Genomic DNA, 19421 nt, shown 5'->3' on the forward strand with positions numbered 1-19421 from the left:
TGAGAGAGAGAGCAGAAGACATGTCAGTTGATATATGTTTGAAACTCAGCATGTATTTGCGCATGCCGTCATGCATAGAGGGGAGACTGGGGAGGTGATGGAAATAGGAACGTCTTGAGTGACAATACCTGCGTGTTGAGAGGGCATATCATCATAATCACACTGCAGTCCAACTGTGATTAACAGAAATGCCAGCTCTATTTTGAACGCTGCCTTTTCCGTATCAAATCACTGAGAGTGATAAGGGGAGTGGGTTCTATAGAAGACCTTGCGGCCAGGATTTAAAATGACTGCGATTGCACGCAGACATTTTGAACGTCGTGAAGATAGTGAGGTAAGATGAGGTGATGGGGCTGTATGAAGTGTCTGAAATATGGATGTAGTCCATGCATCGAAACTGATTTTTTCCATCACTGTCGGACTGTAAAGGTCTGATTTGTCAAAAGGAAATCACTTGACCTACTTTGCATATATGTAACCAAAGAAAAATGAATGTTGATGTTGGTACAGAAAATAAACACGACTTCCCATGTTACACTGCAAAAACCACTTGTCTTAAATCATAGACTGCATAAGAGAATTAGGATTAGAACAAGTCATTTTTGCACACCCACTCGTTTTTATGCACTGTCTATGTATAAAACACAGTATGAAAACCTCACGGCTTGCAAATTAGTTTAAAAAGTAAGTTTAAAAACTGGGGAGAAAAAAAACTGAAAGAGGTTATAAAAAAAATATTCTCAAAAAGTAAGTAGCTCACAGCCATTTCCCAAATGCAATTCGAGCTGAACAGTAAAGACAAACACAAGTAGGTCAATCACTATTAGCCTGTGCTTTATCTATCATTTGGCTCATGAGGATAAATTGTGTATACCTTTCAACAAACACACGCAGCGTTTGATAATTAAAACACTGACCTAAATCTTTGCGGTTTGATCTGTCATGTTTTTCCCTGGCACCAGCAAAGAGCAGCATCAATAATTAACATATTTCAGCCCCTTAATGTTGTCCTCATTAGAGCTGCTGCTTTATATAATTTGGACAAAGTCAAAATGTCTGTTTCTGGGAAGCTGTCCAATGAGTAGACAAAAGGTGGGCGGATGAAGGGGGCGATAATGAGGAGGAAAATGCCTCGTCTCCCAACGTGACTGACAGTTTTTGTGCTTTTCTTAACAAGTGGCCGTGTGTGGAAGGGCTGGAATGGTATTACTGTGAAGAGATCAGAGGGTGGGGGGGGGAGGTGGATAAAAAGTTAAAAATAAAGCATATGACCACCTACCAACACACCTTGGCAGAGGGGAACTCCACACCCGCCTCCTGCCCCCTAAGCATACCACCCTTGCTGGACCCTCCAATCGGTAACCTGGGAAACAGGAGAAGATGAGGGCATCGCCCACGCCGTACTGAAGGCCCTTTCTGGTACTGTAAGGTGGGATTCCAGGATCCTCGCATGGCTCCAAGTCATACTCTGTAAAACAAGTACAAAAAACAATACTATTAGTAATGAAGTGGTGATTTTATATATTTTTCCATAATGGTTTAAACTTCATTTTTATCCACACAGCATTGCACCATTGGTGCAACCTCGCCATGGTGTGCCAATGTGTAAATTAAGCCAATTACGGCTTCTGCTGTGCTGCTCGAAAGGTCAAGAAAACGCTTCCACAAAAGGATACGGAGGGTAAACCATGTTTGAGTAGGTTTAATCACCTCTAAAACCAATTTCACATTTTAAACTTAGAAGACCAAATGCCAGTTAGTACATTTATTATAGCGTCGTGTGCCACTGGGGTCTTTTGCACGTAATGGAATCTTAACATTCAACCTTTCGTCTGTTTAGCAACTGCTTTTTCATTCCCACTGTAAATCAAATTTTTTTTTTTTTTAGATGGGTGACATTTTAAACTGTCAGCAGCAGTTTATTAGATGCTTTAATTTTCTTTTCTTTTCTTTTTTTTACCACATATCAGGGGCGCTCTGTAAAAGGATAGTCTGTGATGTATCCTAATTTAAAATGCATGAATCTAGACGCAAGATAATTCATGTCATATAGAGTACTGTATAACTGTATTTCCACAAGTCATGTAAATACTATGACTTTTCTTTCTCCAGGTTGCTTAACACGGTTGGTATGTCAATAACCTACTCAGATGCTTGTCTCTAAAAGGTCATGTCAAATGTTTGGCCTGAGACGTTCACACTCAACATGAATCACAGATGGTTAATGTTCAATCCTTCCTGACCCACTTGCTTACTCTCTTCTAAATGATAAGTCATGACTGTAACCAGCATTTTCGGCAGCCGCCACCTCGCTTCGGGAGCACTTAATCCATTCTCACCAGAAAAAGTGATGTTGAATCCCTCGTAGGACACAGAGAAGTCCGAGAGGAAGCGTATCTGAGCTGTGTAGTTTCCAAAAAGGCCTGCACTGAGAGGAGGAGGCAACGTGGAGCCTGTCAGCCTCCACAGAGGCTGAGAGAAGCTGCCGTTCTCGGTCACCAGCAAATGGTCGTGGGGGCTCTCAAGGTGGAAAGTGTGGAAGGTGAACTGGACGCCTAAGAAAAGAGGGAGAGAAAGAACCAGTGCTAAACCACTTATATATTGAGTCTTATAATCCACTAGAGATTGTAGTTATCACAGTTTCAGACACAGTTTAATAACATATACCGCATTGATCTTCCTTCCATGCGACTTTTCAAACACCTAACGGCCACACAGAGTGAGCATCTGCAAATAAGTCTGTGTCAATTTGGTGTGATCGCTCTATAAAACATGACACGACTCCAGTGTTGTCTTGTGGCGCTTTAGCTCTGGGCAAACCTCTCAGCGCTCCAGTCATTCGGAGACAGCTTGTTCGGCAAAATAAACAGGCCACTCACTGAGGGTAAATGACATTGTAAGGGAAATTGCATTTGACTCGCTGCCTGTGTTGACACGGAATGTCCGCGCTGACCTTTGCCATGGGAGGTCTCGATTATCCACGTGCAGTTCAAGTTGTGCGGGTAGAAGTCTGGAAAGCCAGGCGACAGGATGGTGCCAACGTTGCCCTGGATGTAACCTCCACACAGTGCTGATGAAGCAGAGAAATGAGGAAAAGGGACAACATCAGAGAGGGCATAGTTGACCGAAATAAAAGCACCGCACCAAAGAAAAAGCAGGATGAAAAGAACATTATCATTAGCGGACAGAGTGGACAGAAATCAATACTGTCCTTATATAAAACGGAATTTACAGATGAGGAAAAGGCAAACATCAAAGACTAAATTCACTGCCATATATTCAAAACATTTATGATGAAAAGAGAATATTTTAAAGTTTAAAACAAGAGGTGGAGGAAGGAAACCTTCTATAGATTTTATAATAAGTCAGACATACTGTATAGCAATTTTAATGTGAAGCAAAGTGCTCGAGTCTATATCTCACGTTGCAAACGTAACAACATACAACAATGAATGTAGCTTAAGTCCCATTCATGAGTAGACGGAGATCTCGCGGGCGACTATTCATTTTTATGTCAACATTATGGGACGTACCATCACAGCTGGGCAGGGGGCGGCTCCACTGAAAATTGGGTTCACATTCTAACGGCTCGGTGTCACTAAGTGTGTACCCCGCCTCACAGCTAAATGTCACCAAGGCGCCCACGTAGAAGTCGTTGCCATGTCGCTGACCGTTGACCGGTATCCCAGGATCCACACAGTGATCTGACTGCAACTGCAGGGCTACAGAGAGGGAGTGAGAGAGAGTGAGAGAGAGAGAGAGAGAGAGAGAGAGAGATCACCATACTTTCAGGCATACAGCACAGGTAAATGTACATTTTTAAAGTGTAAAAAGAAGAAAGAAAAGAAAATGTTTTTGCAATCCTTACACATTTCTCATTAATAATTCAAGCAATCATCCCACAGTATATCAACATGAATTAACATATGCCTTGTGTACATTGCATTGCAGTAGGTAGAGCGCACAGTGAATTACTGAACCTTTGCAGCGGCTTTACAAACAGAGAAATTGCCTAAGTGTCTACGGTGTTACCCGGGAGGAAATCAAGGTTGAACAGTCTTACGAGTTTAACTACAGCAAGGCTGAAGACTGGTGTGAGGTAAATTGCAACGTGTTTCAAGGAATGGATATATGACTCAATAATCTCAAACTTTGTAATAATAGGGATTTTCAGAAACAATGGCTTTGTGGAGACATTTAGAGTCGGTGGAGATTGTATTGACAGACATAGCTCAATAGCTTTTACTAATATGCCTAACAAGGCTTAGTGTTGTCTCTGATTTGCCTGTATGTAATGGATTCATTTCAGTGAATCATGGGTGAGTGGGCTCTTGTTCTTAATTGTATCTATCCTGCATGCTTGCAAAACGACCCTTACTTTCGTAGCGAATACGGAAGCCGATGTCAGAGTGGCTCTTGTCAGTGGAGAAGAGGAGATACAGGAAGCTGGAGGTGCTGATGAGGAACTGGGGAACCTGGGTGCCCTGGTAACTTCCGATCAGAGGCGAAGATGGGAATCGGCCATCGCGCACCTCAAGGACATCGTAGTTGACCTCTGTGCGGAACCTGTGGACAGGAGACAAAGCAGTCTTACTCAGTGCGGCTGTTCATTTTGCAGATTCCTTTGAAAATAAGCACACACCACAAGAGAGTATCTGTATCTGTGGATTCATTTTTCTAAATAAATTAACCACAAGCAGGTTAATTTGAATTTGACTTTCATTTTGAAATGGCAAAGTGTATTAAACAAAAAAATTGATGAACTCAAAGAAGTAGATTTGTACATTTTGGCACTGGCCACAATTAAACAATACACTACATTAGTGACAGAAGCTTGAATGCAGCTTATTCAGTTTAAATGACACTCATTTCATCACTGTGAAATCTCTTTGTGTTGTTGTATTGACCTTTTGTATTGTACATTGTCTACATTGGTTTCTCTTAACTGTAATGTACAAATGTTAGATTTTTAACAAACGTGTCAGCCTTTAATCACAGTAAAACCATGAGGGTTTTAGTGGATTGTTTTCAATTTGCGCATGTTTCAGCTTTGGGAAATCCTCAGACATTTGGCATGCTTTGGTGCATCTGTGTGCGTGTGTTTGTGTGTGTGTGTGTGTGTGTGTGTGCATGCCTTGTGTTTCTGTCTTTGTTGCCAGAGCCACTTCATCTTCAAAGCCATGAATAAATTACTCAGTTTCAGAACCATGTCATCTAAATGAAGCAATGTGTGATATTTTATTGATGCTACATGAAAATGAAAGCGCAACAACATTTATGTTGTTTTCATTTTGCATGGCAATGCCATCGTGGCAGGGACGGTGATGTGACAGCGTCTGAGGACGGGCCTTAGTGAAACGCTAATGTAGCGTTTGATCCTATGTAAGCTCTCTCTCTCTAACATCAGATAAATTACCTCCTCATCCATCTCTCCTTTTCCCAGGACAGACCATCTCCAGTTACATACGAGCACGTTTAAGTTGGATTTCTATACGTGTATAATGTTTCAGTGTGTTGATGTGTAAGTGTCTGCATGGAGAGAACATCCCCAGGTCTGCAGGGAGCGGGTATCAAATGAAAGGATGAAATACATATGGCCTCTTAATCAATAAAACATAGTATTTTCCTAATTGGGCACATGCTTTAAAGTGCATTAGATCGACTGCATTAGCCACTGTGAGGACAGATGAAAACAGTTTAAAGCAAGTGCTGCAAAATGAATAATATTAAAAATAAATAATGACATCCACACAGGTTGAAATTTAAAACCCGCCCACACAAATTTGAACTTCTTCTGCAAGGGAAAAAGAGGCGATAGGGGACTCACTTGTCGAATATGATCTTAATGGGGTAGCCTGGAGGAGCCTCAATAATCCATTCACAGTTGAGAGCCTCCTTGTACAGTTCTGGCCAGCCAGGGGAGAGGATGATCCCACTGGGAGCCTTAAGATCGCCTCCACATGGTGCTGAAGGAGAAAGAGAAGACGGAAAAAAAACTGTTGATGTATGACAACGTCCATATATGATACCATGCATCAGCTCGGGCTCATCCCATCTAAATTAAATTGGTGACGGCACCTCAAGGTTAAACACTGCTCCTAAGAACATGCCTATTATTGTGCATGTGAGCGTGCATGAACACTGCTGCATACATTATCAAACCATGTGAATGTGCCAGGTTCCCCCTTTATCCTTTTGTCTTTAAAGCCATCATTCAACTCACACAGAAGGTACCGCTGTCGACCCCACCGCAGAGCATGAGCACAAAAGACACTTGAGCACCTCCACCTACCCTCATCTCTGTTACCACTCGCTTTGCAGTGCGTCTGCCGGTCCTCACCCCGGACACACATGCACAGTGGAGGGGGTTGAGATACAGTGCCAGCTCCCCGCACTCTTTGAAGTGGAGTGATTTAATCAGCTAACTCAGCATTGTGAAGGACATCTATAAAACGCATTACGCTACAAACGCACCGGCGTGATAGATGGTCTCAGAGGAATACAAAGCTGCTCCGGCACAGAGGGGGAAGTGACATTTTTTAATAATGGATCCCTCTTTTGCGTATCATGAATAGTGAATAGGCCCCTCAGACTCCTAACAGCATTGTGAATGAAGGTGCTATACTGCCGGTGTCCAAGAACCTTCGCTGGTTAGCATCACGTTTAACCAGGTACAGTAAATTAGCCTTTTCTGTTTTGCTGTGCAGTTTATTGTAGAGATGGCTCCATATCACTTCTCTCTGTGTCTGATACGATACTGATATCACTACCTTGAGTGTTCACTGATATACCAACTGGTCAGAGGGCTAGCACATGAAATTAGCCCTTAGCCCCAGGCGGCTTGTTCAAACCAGGGAAAAAAATTGGTTCGGAAACCAAAAAATAGTGATTCTTTCTCACTAACCATGACATAGTCAGTGGGCGTGTCATATTCTGGGTTGTGAAGACAAGCGGAAAGAAGAAGTATGCCTGTCTGAAATAGTGTCACACAACTATTCACACCTATTTATAGTTGCCAAATGAAGCTAATTTAAGCTAGCTGTGTGTCTTCAGACTGTGGGATGTAGCTAGGAGTCCCAGGAGGTAACACAGGCTGGCAAACGGAGAATTTTCAAATGCCATATTTCTTTCAAAAACCTTTTGTGACCACTGCCTTGCCTACCTTCACAACGAGGAACAGCGTTGTCCCACACCACGTTGCCGTCCTTGAGAATGCAGGATATCGTCTGCGAGCCGTGGGTCTTCACAAATCCCTCCTCACACAGGAATGAGATGGAGCTGCCCAGCTGAAGGCTCTCACCGAAGCGCTTCCCATTAACAGGGACACCTGGGTCTGGACACTCATTGTGGCGAAACGCTAAAAAAAACAGGAGAACATTCAGAGAGAATATGCGGTCAGTGTGAATGAGAAGTGAGATAAGAATGCCAAAGAAGAACCCTTCTGTTCGGTTAAACATGTTGATTCTGAAAAACAGTGGATAACATAGAATTCTGCTGGTATTACTCCTTGTATCGCATGGCATTTTCTGTGCAGAGATGCTCATTTCCGTGGAGATTCTGAAATAATTACCCAAGTTTCTTAACAAAACTTTTTCTTTCCACTGTCAGCATTCAGTAATGCCAGCATTTAACAAGGAGAAATTAGTTTCACTTAGTGAGTCACATTGATTCACCTCGCTGCAGTGAAGTCTGGCAGGTGGGAAACTACACCATATGCAAATCGTCAGTGCCAGATGACACAGCCGAATGATACGTGGAGCAAATAAACAAGGGGATTTGTTTTCATGCATCCTCTAAAACGTCTGTGTCAGATTTCCTAATGCCTAAGTGCAAGCGAGAAGTCCCACAAGAAGAGGCATGACCCTTGAACAAGGCATGTAAACAAATACATCACCTGTGCCACTATCTCTCTTACTTAATCTTTCGCCTTTGTACACACACACACACATGGCTGTGCGAGGCGACGCGTAGGTGTTGACAAATCCCTCTTCTGTATCCATTGGACCCAAACAGAGTGCCAGCCACACTTCATCCATCACGGTCATCCTATTTATTAACGGGCCAAGACTCCCCTCAATACAGTTTGGCACGTTTTTAATTAACATGAACGATAGAAGTTGTCCGCTCAGCGCTCGCAAAAACCCCGCGAAAAAACCTGCAGTGAGACGCCGACGGCGTCGCAGTCATCTTCAGTTAACTGCTCCCGACACTCATTTACCATGCTGCATTGGTTATTTATTTATTCATCTAATTTAGCTAATTATTGTATTAGCCACCGTGTGTGGTCCACATCCTGGCTTCATAGAGGCAATTATGTGTCTGCAAACGAGCTGGAGCCAGGGCCCAAGAGCATTCTGGGTAAAGTACATTAGAACTAAGAGCAGAATGCAGACGGAGTCAAAATGTTACAATTAGAACTATGCCACCATGGCGTAGTTGCTAAAATGAGCATGCAAATAACATTACTAGTAGATGTTTGTTTGGATATTCTCACATAAGAATTTTCCCCAGTGCTACAATAATAATAATATTCTTACCATTAATTTAACCAACAGTGTTACTGCAGGATATACAATACATTGGTAGATGTGATATGCATGCAGCCTACACCTGAACACTGTATTACTATAAAGGTTTGTACACAGGACACATGGGATGTTGTAATTTCTTTAAAAAGAGACTCACCTGGTTAAGGAAGTCACAAGGTTTTGGTGACAAATAAAGGCATTTTCATTTCATTCAATTACCCAATGTACTGTGAAGATAATAATGCATTGGACACATCTGCGTACGTGACAATAAATTGCACAACTAAGAAAATAACTACAACTAAGATTGCCAAACAGCTAAATGTCCATGTCTTCCTCAATCTTGAAGACGAGAATATGTCCAACATAAAACCCAACATGACATTTTAGCCTCGCTTCAAAGTGACTCACTGAAACTACAACAGCACCTTCACAATGTATAAATATTTTATAGGTTTTAAAGGTTATACACTAACACCTTCGCCTACCAATCACAGAACAGTATACCAATTAAACTGGCTTCCCATAGAGCCAACATGTATTGGGTAAAAGTACAAAATCCATCGAGAATTTCCTCAGAAGTCAGCAACAACACCGGAATAGAATGTAATGAGCAGACCTGCAATGTATGCATCAGGTGAGGCAGTCGCATCTCTGTGCCAGTTTTATTTAAATGTCAACTCAGACGATAAAGATGTTTGTTGTTTTTTTTATTTTAATCACTTCTCTTTGCATGTGATTGTATAAGGAATGGGTTGCTGATGGATGTACGAGTTTATGTAATCTGTGGGAGACAGGCACAGCGATAAGCAGGGCGCGCCGTGATTCATACCGCACATGCACACAGACAATTGAGAAAAACATAAAATGCAGTCTGAGTGGGCTTTTGTGGCAGACTTTAATGGCTTCACTTTATCTCCTTTACAGTAGCGCTCACTACTTACTGGTAAATGTGATGTTAAATCCTCGGTCAGTGTAGGTGTGGTCTGTCAGAAATTCCAGGCGCGCTACGTGGGCACTCGTTGTTATGGGAGGAGGCAGGACGTCACCAGAGAAGGTGCCTAGGATCGGAGACTCGGCCTGAAAGAAAGATTAAGATTCTCTAATTAGAACTGATGTGTCATGAACCACTGTAAAAAAAAAAGAAAAAGAAAAAAAAAAGTTAAATAAATCCTATAATGAGGAAGATGGCAGAAAAAGATAACTAGCGAGTTCAGTGAATCTCAGACAGGGGTGTTGTACACATATTCTAAGCACAGTAACTCAAAGTCAGGCCAAAACAATGAAGTTACACAAAGAGACGTTCAAAGTAAAAACAGCGAAGTCAACAATACCTTTCCGCCGTCTTTGATCGAGAGGAAATCAAACTGCTTCTCCATGCTGAGGTCATTGAAGGCCAGATTGATCCGGCTCTCAGGGTTGCTGATAATCAGCCACACGCAGTGCATATTGTTCCCATACTCTTGGGGGTAGTTGGGCGACAGCAGCACCCCGGACGGAGTGGTGAAGTTGAAGAAACAGGAAACTACAAGGGCAATAAAGAGGTCCCAATAAAACAAAGTGACATAAAAAGGAACGCCCAAGAAGCTGAGGAAATTATTATTGTACATTATACATTACATTTCATTTCGTTGATTAGTATACAATGTTACAATTCACTTTAATGATTCTGTCAAAATCTCGTAACCCAGATATACTGTGCATCTATCGACCAGCAAGGGAGCCATGCTACTGTAATAATTAAATAAATAAAAAAGAGGTGTGCAGCGACTAACAAAAAAAAAAAAAAAAAAAAAAAAGGCTGAATGGAATAAAAGTTGTCAAAAACACGAGCCATCAAAACAAAAATTGAGGTTCATCGTGACTGAGTTTTTACGATACGTCCCACTCTCGATTGGCCAGTCCAACCAGTATTGACAAGTCTGGAGTTTGGGGAGTGAGATTTATGAGCAGAGGCATAAGCCTTGCACAACAAATCTCATTTAAGCGAGCTGACATTCACACCCCAGTTATTCAAATGGATAGAGGGCAATGTTACCGAGCAGAGCAGATGTAGTCTTCTTTGCAAAGCCAGCCTACTATGACAGTGCTTTCCTTCACTCAGATATCTATCTATCTCCTCGGGTGCAAAAAAGACCTCTCTCTCTCCCTCTCTCTCCCTCCCTCCCTCTCTCTCTGTCACTGCAGCTCAAGTATATCCAAATGCAACTGTGAAAAGTGAAGTTGAACTTTAAAATAGGGCCAGTGCTTGGGGTAGGTGTGGCTCTCCTTTGAGAAAAAAAATGTGCGATTGGCCGCGTGTGGTGTTTGGGTTTGTTGGACCCATTTTTAATGTTTGAAAAGGAAACTAAAAAATGCAATTTAAGATTTCTTCATCCCCGGACTCATTGGCCTTGGATCATTTCCTGTGAAGGGCATATAAAGAGCCGCACACTTTGATTAAGACGAAGACACAGTATGCATCAAGTGCAATAAATACATTTGTGATACATTAGTTCCTATATAGCCTAAGTTCAAAGAAATAAACATCAATGGTGATGGAAAAACCTTGTTTCATATGCGTTACTCACACGTTGAATGTGATTTATTTTCCTTTTTATTGCATTTTCTTACAACAAATGTAAAGTACTTGCTGTATATTCATTTATATAATTTTTATTGTACTTTGCCAATAATCGAAGCTTGTAGCAACTGTGCTGTATTAATTGTCAGGTGGACATTTAAGCAACAAGTGGCAATAATCAGCAAAAACACCCGAGGATTGGTAAGGTTAACTACCATGTCCTTTGAATAAAGGCATAGAAATAAATGTCTCTCTTACCTTATGCACACTGAGGCTGAATAGTTTGTGGAAAATATGCAAATATGATTTTCCTGATTTGAGTTGTGATTTAACTTTAATTTTGGGAGTCAAGGTTCAGTTCAACTTCAGTTAAAGACACAAACTACTCCACTTTCTATTGAAAACGACTCATTGCCCGGTGATAATACATACAAGCAACTTGGCAATGTGCGACGACAAAGACTTGCCGCATTGTGTCGACATGACTAAAACGTTTTTTTTTTTTTGTTAAATGGTAACAAAGTAAAACATTGTTCCCTCTTTTATTATGCAGCCAAATTGACTCTTGTGCCAGCAACCTCCGTCAGTCAGCTCAATGATGTTTATCCAGATACTGCAGCCTTTTGTCCAGCCTATTATCTCATCAATAATACAACAGTGGGTATCATCTGCCTGGTCAGCTCTATCTCCCCCCCATCCTCATCCTCTATAATGCTCTCATTCTCTGTGTTTGTCTTTCATGGTGTTAATTAGCTAATAAGGCCCCCTATTGTTTCAAAATCCACAGCCTCTGCTCGGCAAACTGTGGGGATAATATGACTGTACATTATGCAGCCATCCCTGCCCTCATCTGCACAAACGCTTACATTTATGCACCCACTTGAGTGGTGTTGTGCGTGTGTGTGTGTGTGTGTGTGTAAAAGCATCAGAGGAATAAGGCATTAAGCGGCTTACAAACACAGCTGGGTTTCTTCGCTGACCACTGGTTGTTCTTCTGACAGGTGATGTTCTTCTTCCCGACCAGCTCGAAGGCAGGGAGACACTCAAAGTAGAGTTTGTCGCCGTGACGAAATCCTGTCCCTTCCCGCTTGCCATAAGCTGGGATTCCAGGATCTCCACAACTGCCTTGTTCAATTTCTGTTTGGGTAAAAAAAAAAAAAAAACATCATTGCTACGCGTTGATGAATATTAAATGAATTCATTGTCGTAATTATTCCTACTCCCTAATATGATACAGATATGCATTTTAAAGGTCATATTTTAATTAGCACAATCCACCACGGCGCCCTCCCTTAAACCTCGGCGGCAAATTTAATCTCAACTGAAGGTTATGACAAACTGTCGCCTCCAGCAGATATTGACAAGATGCAACTACAGAGATATTACATGATATAGAGACGCAGGATCACCCAAGCAAATCAAATCCCACGCAATGTGCCATTGATTTGTTTTCTGGCAAATGTCAGTTCGGCTGGTTAGCATAAGTTGACTCCAGCTGATTGACATTCAGTCTCTGTATTACTGATATTTGTTCAACGACAATAACATAACGGGACACTAATCCTCGGTTACTCTCCCCCTTACAACATTCTTTTATATATTTATTCACTTTTTACAATTATATATTTTTTTATAAATAATTTGCTGACAGTGCATTCATTTGCAGTTATTATTTAAAATTCTGCCCTTCAAAGGCACACTGAGGTTTTTCAGAGAGATGCTCATTTCTTGTACACCCAATACTTGGATTGGTAATAAAAATGAATATTCATTTAATATCAGTAGGTCTAGTAAAGTGACAAGTTCGGGATTTATTTGCATGGAATCAGTATATAGATACTGAAAATGCATTGTGTATATATACATAAATAAATCTACATTTTTGTTTCCACAGATCATTTTCATTACCTCTTTAGTTTCCAGACAGCTACAGTGTAATGATTGTCAGTTCCTGATGACACATCTGATAAGAAACCCTGCTCTAACTGATCAGATACTACAGGTATACCATGCTTAACATAGAGAGAAATGAAGTTATACAACAATGCTTGTTTTAATATTAAAATAAAAACATGGTGCCAAAAAATGGTAAATGGTCTGTAACTCAAAGCTACTTTACTCTACAGTTTTCACACACCTTGCCAAAAATCAGCCAGAAATCAAACCCACAACCTTCGAGTTGAAAGACGACGCCCATCTACCACTGAGCCACGGTCACCTCAATCTTTTGTTCAGGTTTACGTGCAGGACTCTGGGAGGATGGGAACACTTCTGAGATAAAGAGCAATCTGAGAGTTTCAGTCTGAGACGTCGTGACGCACACACGTCCTTGACATTACCTTAAGGTTAAGTGGAGCTTACTACGCCGTGGAGAGCCCCTTGTTTGACATAACGCACTCTTCCTGTGTGGTAGTGTAGCTAAGCCCGAGTACACACAACTGAACGCACAATACATGAGGAATTAACAATGAATGACTCGGTGTTCGGAGTTCATTAATGTCTGGCAGGACATGCGGTATGAGCTTCTGCACTCCATGGCGTTACAATCAAAATAACATTGACTATTTTTTTCCCCCTTTATCCTCCCCTGCCTAAAATATCACTCACTAATCTTTAATCTTAATTCCCTCCCTTGACAGTGTGACAAACATTCTCACTGCAGATGGAAGCTGATGTCAGCATTTTCACACACACACACACACACACGCGTCCATGACCACCTTTTGCCCTTAAAAAACCACACACATGCCAATTTCATTACAGAGAGATTTATGCGAGTCTCTTTCTTCCACTCACTCTTCCCTCTACTTTCAAGAGGGTGCAGTTTGCATACGGGAATGCTGAGGCATCCTATCGAGGCATCCAGATGGGGAAACACAGCGAGCGAATAAGCTCATCCATCCAGGAAATGATGGCAGGGGCCTAATACGATTTTAAATCGCACCCGGAGTGATGCAGGGTATAAATCCATACCCAGCCCTAATGATGATCATCATTTAGGACACATATTTAGAGCTCACTGCTGTTTGGATGTATGGCTATCCCGAGGCAACCTCATTCACAAGACAACTCATTGATCTTATGTAGAAGTCACCTTTAAAAGAGGGGGAAAGCTGAAAGCAAGGCTTTAGTGGCGGCGCCTGAGAGCAAATGAAATGAAAATGAATGAAGGCAATATATAGGATCCACGGAAAAAGAAAAATCGAGAAGGAGACGCCATTCATTCATTTGCGGGGGGGGATGCAAATTGCGTTAAATTACACGGACACTTGATCGTAACGGCGTCACTGAAAAACCTGAAGTCGTCCTTAAGGGGGAATGCAGCTTATATGCGGGGGCCTTTTAAATGGTGTAAATCCGTTGTACGCATGTTTCGCGAATGCATCTGTGATTCACTGTGCATGTTGTGTATACAATTACATGCACAAAATACACAGCGGTGGCAGTGTATAAAACAACATTCGATGCTCATGAATAATGGAAGAGATGTGAAGGCACATTTGTTGCCTCCTTGACATCCCAGAGTAATCTCGGCCACTGTAACGGTCCTGAGACTCGCATTACTGTCAGCAGCTGCACCGCAACCTCGTGGAGTCTGTATTACACAATATTACATATGATAAGTCAATGGGCTCTACAGCAGCACATTTCCACCAAGACTTTATTCTTTGTGTGCATGCTTTGTCTTATTTGTGGGAACTGGTCCTATTCAACCTCTGCCAATAATATTTTCTCGTCGAACATCACACTATATAGAAAACATAGAGACTATAGTGCTGCTCAGTTACTTTTTTTTTTTAAATCAAAACCCACAGCAATCATTTCATACATATAAAAGCTTTGACAGCATTATGATGAATCTCTATCTTTAAGATCAAAAATTAGGATTTTTGTTCTTCCTAAAAAAGTCATCTTTGTTTTTTTTAAGATGAAAAAAAAGAAAGATTAGTCACACAAACTATGAATCACATCACAGCTGTCAATCTGACAGAGTAAGCCCATGGCCAAGCGGAAAGGGAATTTAGCTAGTGACCGGAAGGTTACCGGCTTGAGTCTCCGCCCCCCAATCCCCCGCTGCTCATTGTTAATTGGACGCTCTAAAGTGACCCCAGCCACCTCCAGTGCCCTCCCAGTGCTGGTCCCTAGCCCGGATAAATGCGCCAGGAAGGGCATCCAGCATAAAAATCTCTGCCAAATCATGTATGCGGGTCTTCCGCTTTGGCGACCCATAGACAGGGAAGAGACAAAACATTGACTTTGTCTGGGAAGCAGCACAACTCAAGCTGAAAGGTTCCTCGGCAAAGAGAGAACATGCACACTGGCATGACTATGTTTGCGATCACGCCTCATGATCAAGCTTACGATACAAGGAACTGAAAATGCTGATTGGATTCTTTGGCGCTCCCATCTTGGGGGGTAAAGTGGTTCAAAGCATTTCTCCTAATTCATTATGTAGAACTCATTGTTTTAATTACACTTGTTTAGGCGGAGCTGCTCCATTTTCCCTGTGTTTTTGTATGAAAAACACGCATTCGTGGGTAAAGGGAAGACTCCCGGTGCTCCAGAGAGGTAAACTCACAAACGGATACACCGATAATGCCCGACCGCTCAATGTTAAAAACAATATAGAACTCAGCGTCTTTGTTATTTTTGATTTTTTTTTTTCATTCTGACACATGTGACTTTTATTTATTCTTCTTTTAAAAGCCCTCCATGAGACAGACGTACCACGTCTCGTCAAGTCCTTATGTTCTTGAATCCAAGCTGCGGATGATCAATGCACGGGAATGTCAACAGTGTGACAGTGAACTGTCAGAGCCAATGATGTCAGCTTTCAGCATTGCCTCTCAATGCTGAAGGGCACAATACCCAAAATAACATTTCTTTTCAACTTAAGGTTGTCCATGAGGGAGTTCTGCTTTGTTAGACTCCAAGTCAAATATTGGAATAATGAAAAACCTTAAGATGACGTGACAAAAAATGTCAAGCAATTGTAGTCACACGGCCGTGAACTCTATGCAACTTTATACTCTAATGCTAACCCAAGAGTTGGAATACCAAAGCTGAATACTTCAAACAACTCAAACAATCTTATTTAGAATTCAGCGAGCGGAGCGCCGTCAACCGGACAGTTTGAAGGGTCCTCACCTTCGTAGGAAACTTTGAAGCCGAGGGAGCCACTGGTGTCATCGGTTTTGAAATTGAGCCACATCTGGTGACTGGTGCTGACCACAAGATCTGGGGTGGTGGTACCCGACAGGCTACAGGGAAAAGAGAAGAGGAGGGTCAGTCTCGAGGAAAGAAACCAGCGTTACATTCTATAGTGATGTAGTTACTGTTTTGACTCAATCATTAAAAAAACATAGTTTTTTTTAGAGTTTACATTTTTATCATGTCGCAGTTTAATTTGTTGGTAAAAAAAAAAAAATCAATTGTCAGTCCGTGCCATTCACTTTGCCATGGCAGAGGAGACATTTGCTTTAGTTATGCTTGAGATGTCTTCCAAACAAATTTACTGGAGTCCACCTGCGGCCCGGGCTGCGCCTATAAACCTATAGAACATCTGTGCAGAGACCTTAAGTTCACAGACGCTTCGCATCCATCCTAACAAAGCCTGAGATTTGCCAGGGAGAACGTGATAAACTGCCCAACTCCAGGTGCACAAAAGCTCATAAAGACTGTAATTTCGGAGACAATTTCAGGCGTTCCTACAGTGTCCTGATTTAAAGGTCTGGATACTTTAACAAAAGAAAGTTTTCTTTCATTTGAAGCCATTAGTAAAAAAATAATAGCACACGGACAAAAGGGGAAAAGTGTAATCGTACCTAATAACAATTTAATCTATAACACAAAAAAGTGAATACTCCCTTCACCTCATAAAAAGATTGGTAGACTTTTTCTTATCAAACGCTCAAAAACTGTTGTAGGCAATTATACTCTATGACACTTCAATTCTAAATAGTTGGTGCCAGGGAAGTGGGAAAGGGAGGCAGAATCAGTCAATACCACAGATGTAATTTAGTCCTATCTGAATAGTAATTCCACCCAGCTCTAATTAGTAAGTGTATAGCTGGTAATTAAGGGTTCTACTTTTAGTGATGGCACAAGGAAGAGGGAGGGAGTCGCAAGGAAGTCGTGTCTGGATTAGGTGGCTCTGTGGCCCTGAAGCCTTTTGTTAATGTGGTGAGTTCCTGCGAACCCATCACTGCACATGTAATGTGCTCATTCAAACACTGACTGTAGGAGGGTTTTTTTTTATTTTTTTTGTTGACGATTATGCAAATATGCACTTTGCGTTACGATTATAATTTAATTCTTGATTAAGTTTCATAAGAAACAAATGCATATTTTTAAAATTTGGTATGGTTCAGGCACAAAAAGCACCGTGGAGGAACAAAATAGAAAAAAAAAATCATGGTTTCCCTCATAGCATTGCACAAATATCTGAAAAACCTAAAAAAAAATTAAATAAAAACAGAATGTCTTATTGGCAACTTAATTATCCTCGACAAATCTCTTCCAACATTTGCTGTCGAAATGGTCTCGTACTGTGGTCTCCTGCTTGGCAGACATTTAATCGACATATTGCAACCACAGAGTCTTTTTTTTTCTCTCTGGGTGAAAAATTCGACCTCGAATATGTTTCTTACAAAAATGTGCTAGAAAATGCAGAGCAGCTGTGCGGGAATGTCATTTCTGGGGAAACAGGGACGGACGAGAACTGGAATCCATCTACCAAATACTTATACTCTTTCTTTTCAAAAATGGTTTTCTCACCACTTCCGTATTTGCATTATAATCATAGGTTTGTGTGACTGATTGTCATCCCACATCCAATCTAACCACTTTGGATAATGCGATATAATTGACCTCCCAGCTAATTGCAATCCAAAACATTATCTTTCATGATGGCCCGTTTAAAGGTAGTCTATCAGCTCATTACAATTATCTTCTTCCCACACGAGGACATTATTTTTCCAGATAGGGGGTGCAAAAAAACATTTGTGGAAGATTTCGCATTAAATTGTCCTTTTCCATTATCAGACTGTCACCGAGCAGTGTCTTTCAAGTGCAGGGAAAGTGGGGATTTGATTGGTTGTGACTCACTCTCTATTAGCCAACACATTTATGACTGTGCTGCTGTGGGGGGAGGGTGGGGGTTACGAGCCCATGACCTTAAAGTTACAAAATAAATACTTCCCTACACCCACTTTCCAGCACCACCGATTCACAAAAATATAGTCCCGAGTTAAACTGCACTGATGGCCGCAGTATATTCTCCGGCTCTAAATTGTTGTAGTTTGTTTGTGTGCGAGAGCATATCCAATCTCAATGATGGAAGCGCTCACTCTCCTTTCACATCATAAAAAGGTCCATAAAGGGGGCGGTGGTTCTTAATTGAATAGATTAGGCCCCTCGGTTTGTGCGTTATGAAAGTGCCCAAAAATATTAAAGTGAGAAAGACGTCAACAAACCCCGCCTCTGCACACCTTCCTCTAATTTATCACCCGCCCCCTTCTCCGAGTTTCCACCAGGGCGAGGCGGCCTCACATTAAAACTGATCCATAAAAAAACTTTATTAACGTGGTAAATTTCAGCACAATTAATAACAGCATCCTGTGAATTGTTAAGGAGCATCTGCTAGCGCAAACTCCATTAGGGAGCATCACTATGCAACTCTCCATGTTGCGCCGCATTGGCTTGTGATCTTGTTTTTAACAATGAAAAGAGCGATGACTGACAGCGTGGCGCGGCATCTATTTCTCATGTGCTACTGCATCAGGTGATGATGAAATGAAAGAGAAAGAGCACAACACAGAGAGAGAGAGAAAGGGGCTCGAGGCTAAGGGGAAAGGGAAAGGGCGCTGCCGGGTACACAGAAGCGATGAAGGCGGAGAGGCATGAATGTCAAAATGAAGAAAGGTGGAGAAGAAAGGGGAAAGGGAAAAAAGTCAGGATGTGATCACAGGGAACACGGGGAACAGAGGGGAAAAAAAAGAAGAAACTAAGTGGGAGAGATGAAAAGCAAGGGGAGGCAGGGGGAACAGGCAGTCGATTAAGGGCAAAAAGGACGGAGGTCAACAGAGTCACTCACACGTGGAAGACGGTCTTCTGGTCGCCCACCACATCGCCGTCCCCCACTGTCAGAGTGTCGTAGCCTCGCTCCAGGTCAAAATCCTCAAATGTCAGCTTGATTACCTAGACAGCAGCAGGGACATCGCCGAGACGACCGTAAGCGACAGACATTTAGTTGCTCCCTGCAGCGTTCGTATGCGGGCAGAATACCATTTTTCATCCTCTGCCAACCATCTATCTATCTATCATCTGTC

The 19421-nt window shown here is 41.8% G+C and overlaps 1 protein-coding gene across 1 annotated transcript in view; it reads right to left on the minus strand.

Annotated features, from left to right (window-relative positions):
* The window catches only part of csmd2 (CUB and Sushi multiple domains 2), a 222569-nt gene that overhangs the window by 93629 nt on the left and 109519 nt on the right, over nucleotides 1-19421 (minus strand). The window contains exons 11-22 of the mRNA XM_044052677.1: nucleotides 19187-19290; nucleotides 16240-16352; nucleotides 12046-12228; nucleotides 9863-10053; nucleotides 9473-9608; nucleotides 7163-7357; nucleotides 5828-5966; nucleotides 4379-4566; nucleotides 3534-3722; nucleotides 2954-3070; nucleotides 2340-2555; nucleotides 1280-1468 (exon numbers count right to left, since the gene is read on the minus strand). Of these exons, the coding sequence (XP_043908612.1) occupies nucleotides 1280-1468; nucleotides 2340-2555; nucleotides 2954-3070; nucleotides 3534-3722; nucleotides 4379-4566; nucleotides 5828-5966; nucleotides 7163-7357; nucleotides 9473-9608; nucleotides 9863-10053; nucleotides 12046-12228; nucleotides 16240-16352; nucleotides 19187-19290 (1960 nt within the window). The remainder of the gene's footprint in view (nucleotides 1-1279; nucleotides 1469-2339; nucleotides 2556-2953; nucleotides 3071-3533; nucleotides 3723-4378; nucleotides 4567-5827; nucleotides 5967-7162; nucleotides 7358-9472; nucleotides 9609-9862; nucleotides 10054-12045; nucleotides 12229-16239; nucleotides 16353-19186; nucleotides 19291-19421) is intronic.

This window comes from Solea senegalensis, linkage group LG20 (assembly GCF_019176455.1).
Source record: "Solea senegalensis isolate Sse05_10M linkage group LG20, IFAPA_SoseM_1, whole genome shotgun sequence".
In the NCBI taxonomy this organism is placed as follows: Eukaryota; Metazoa; Chordata; class Actinopteri; order Pleuronectiformes; family Soleidae; genus Solea; species Solea senegalensis.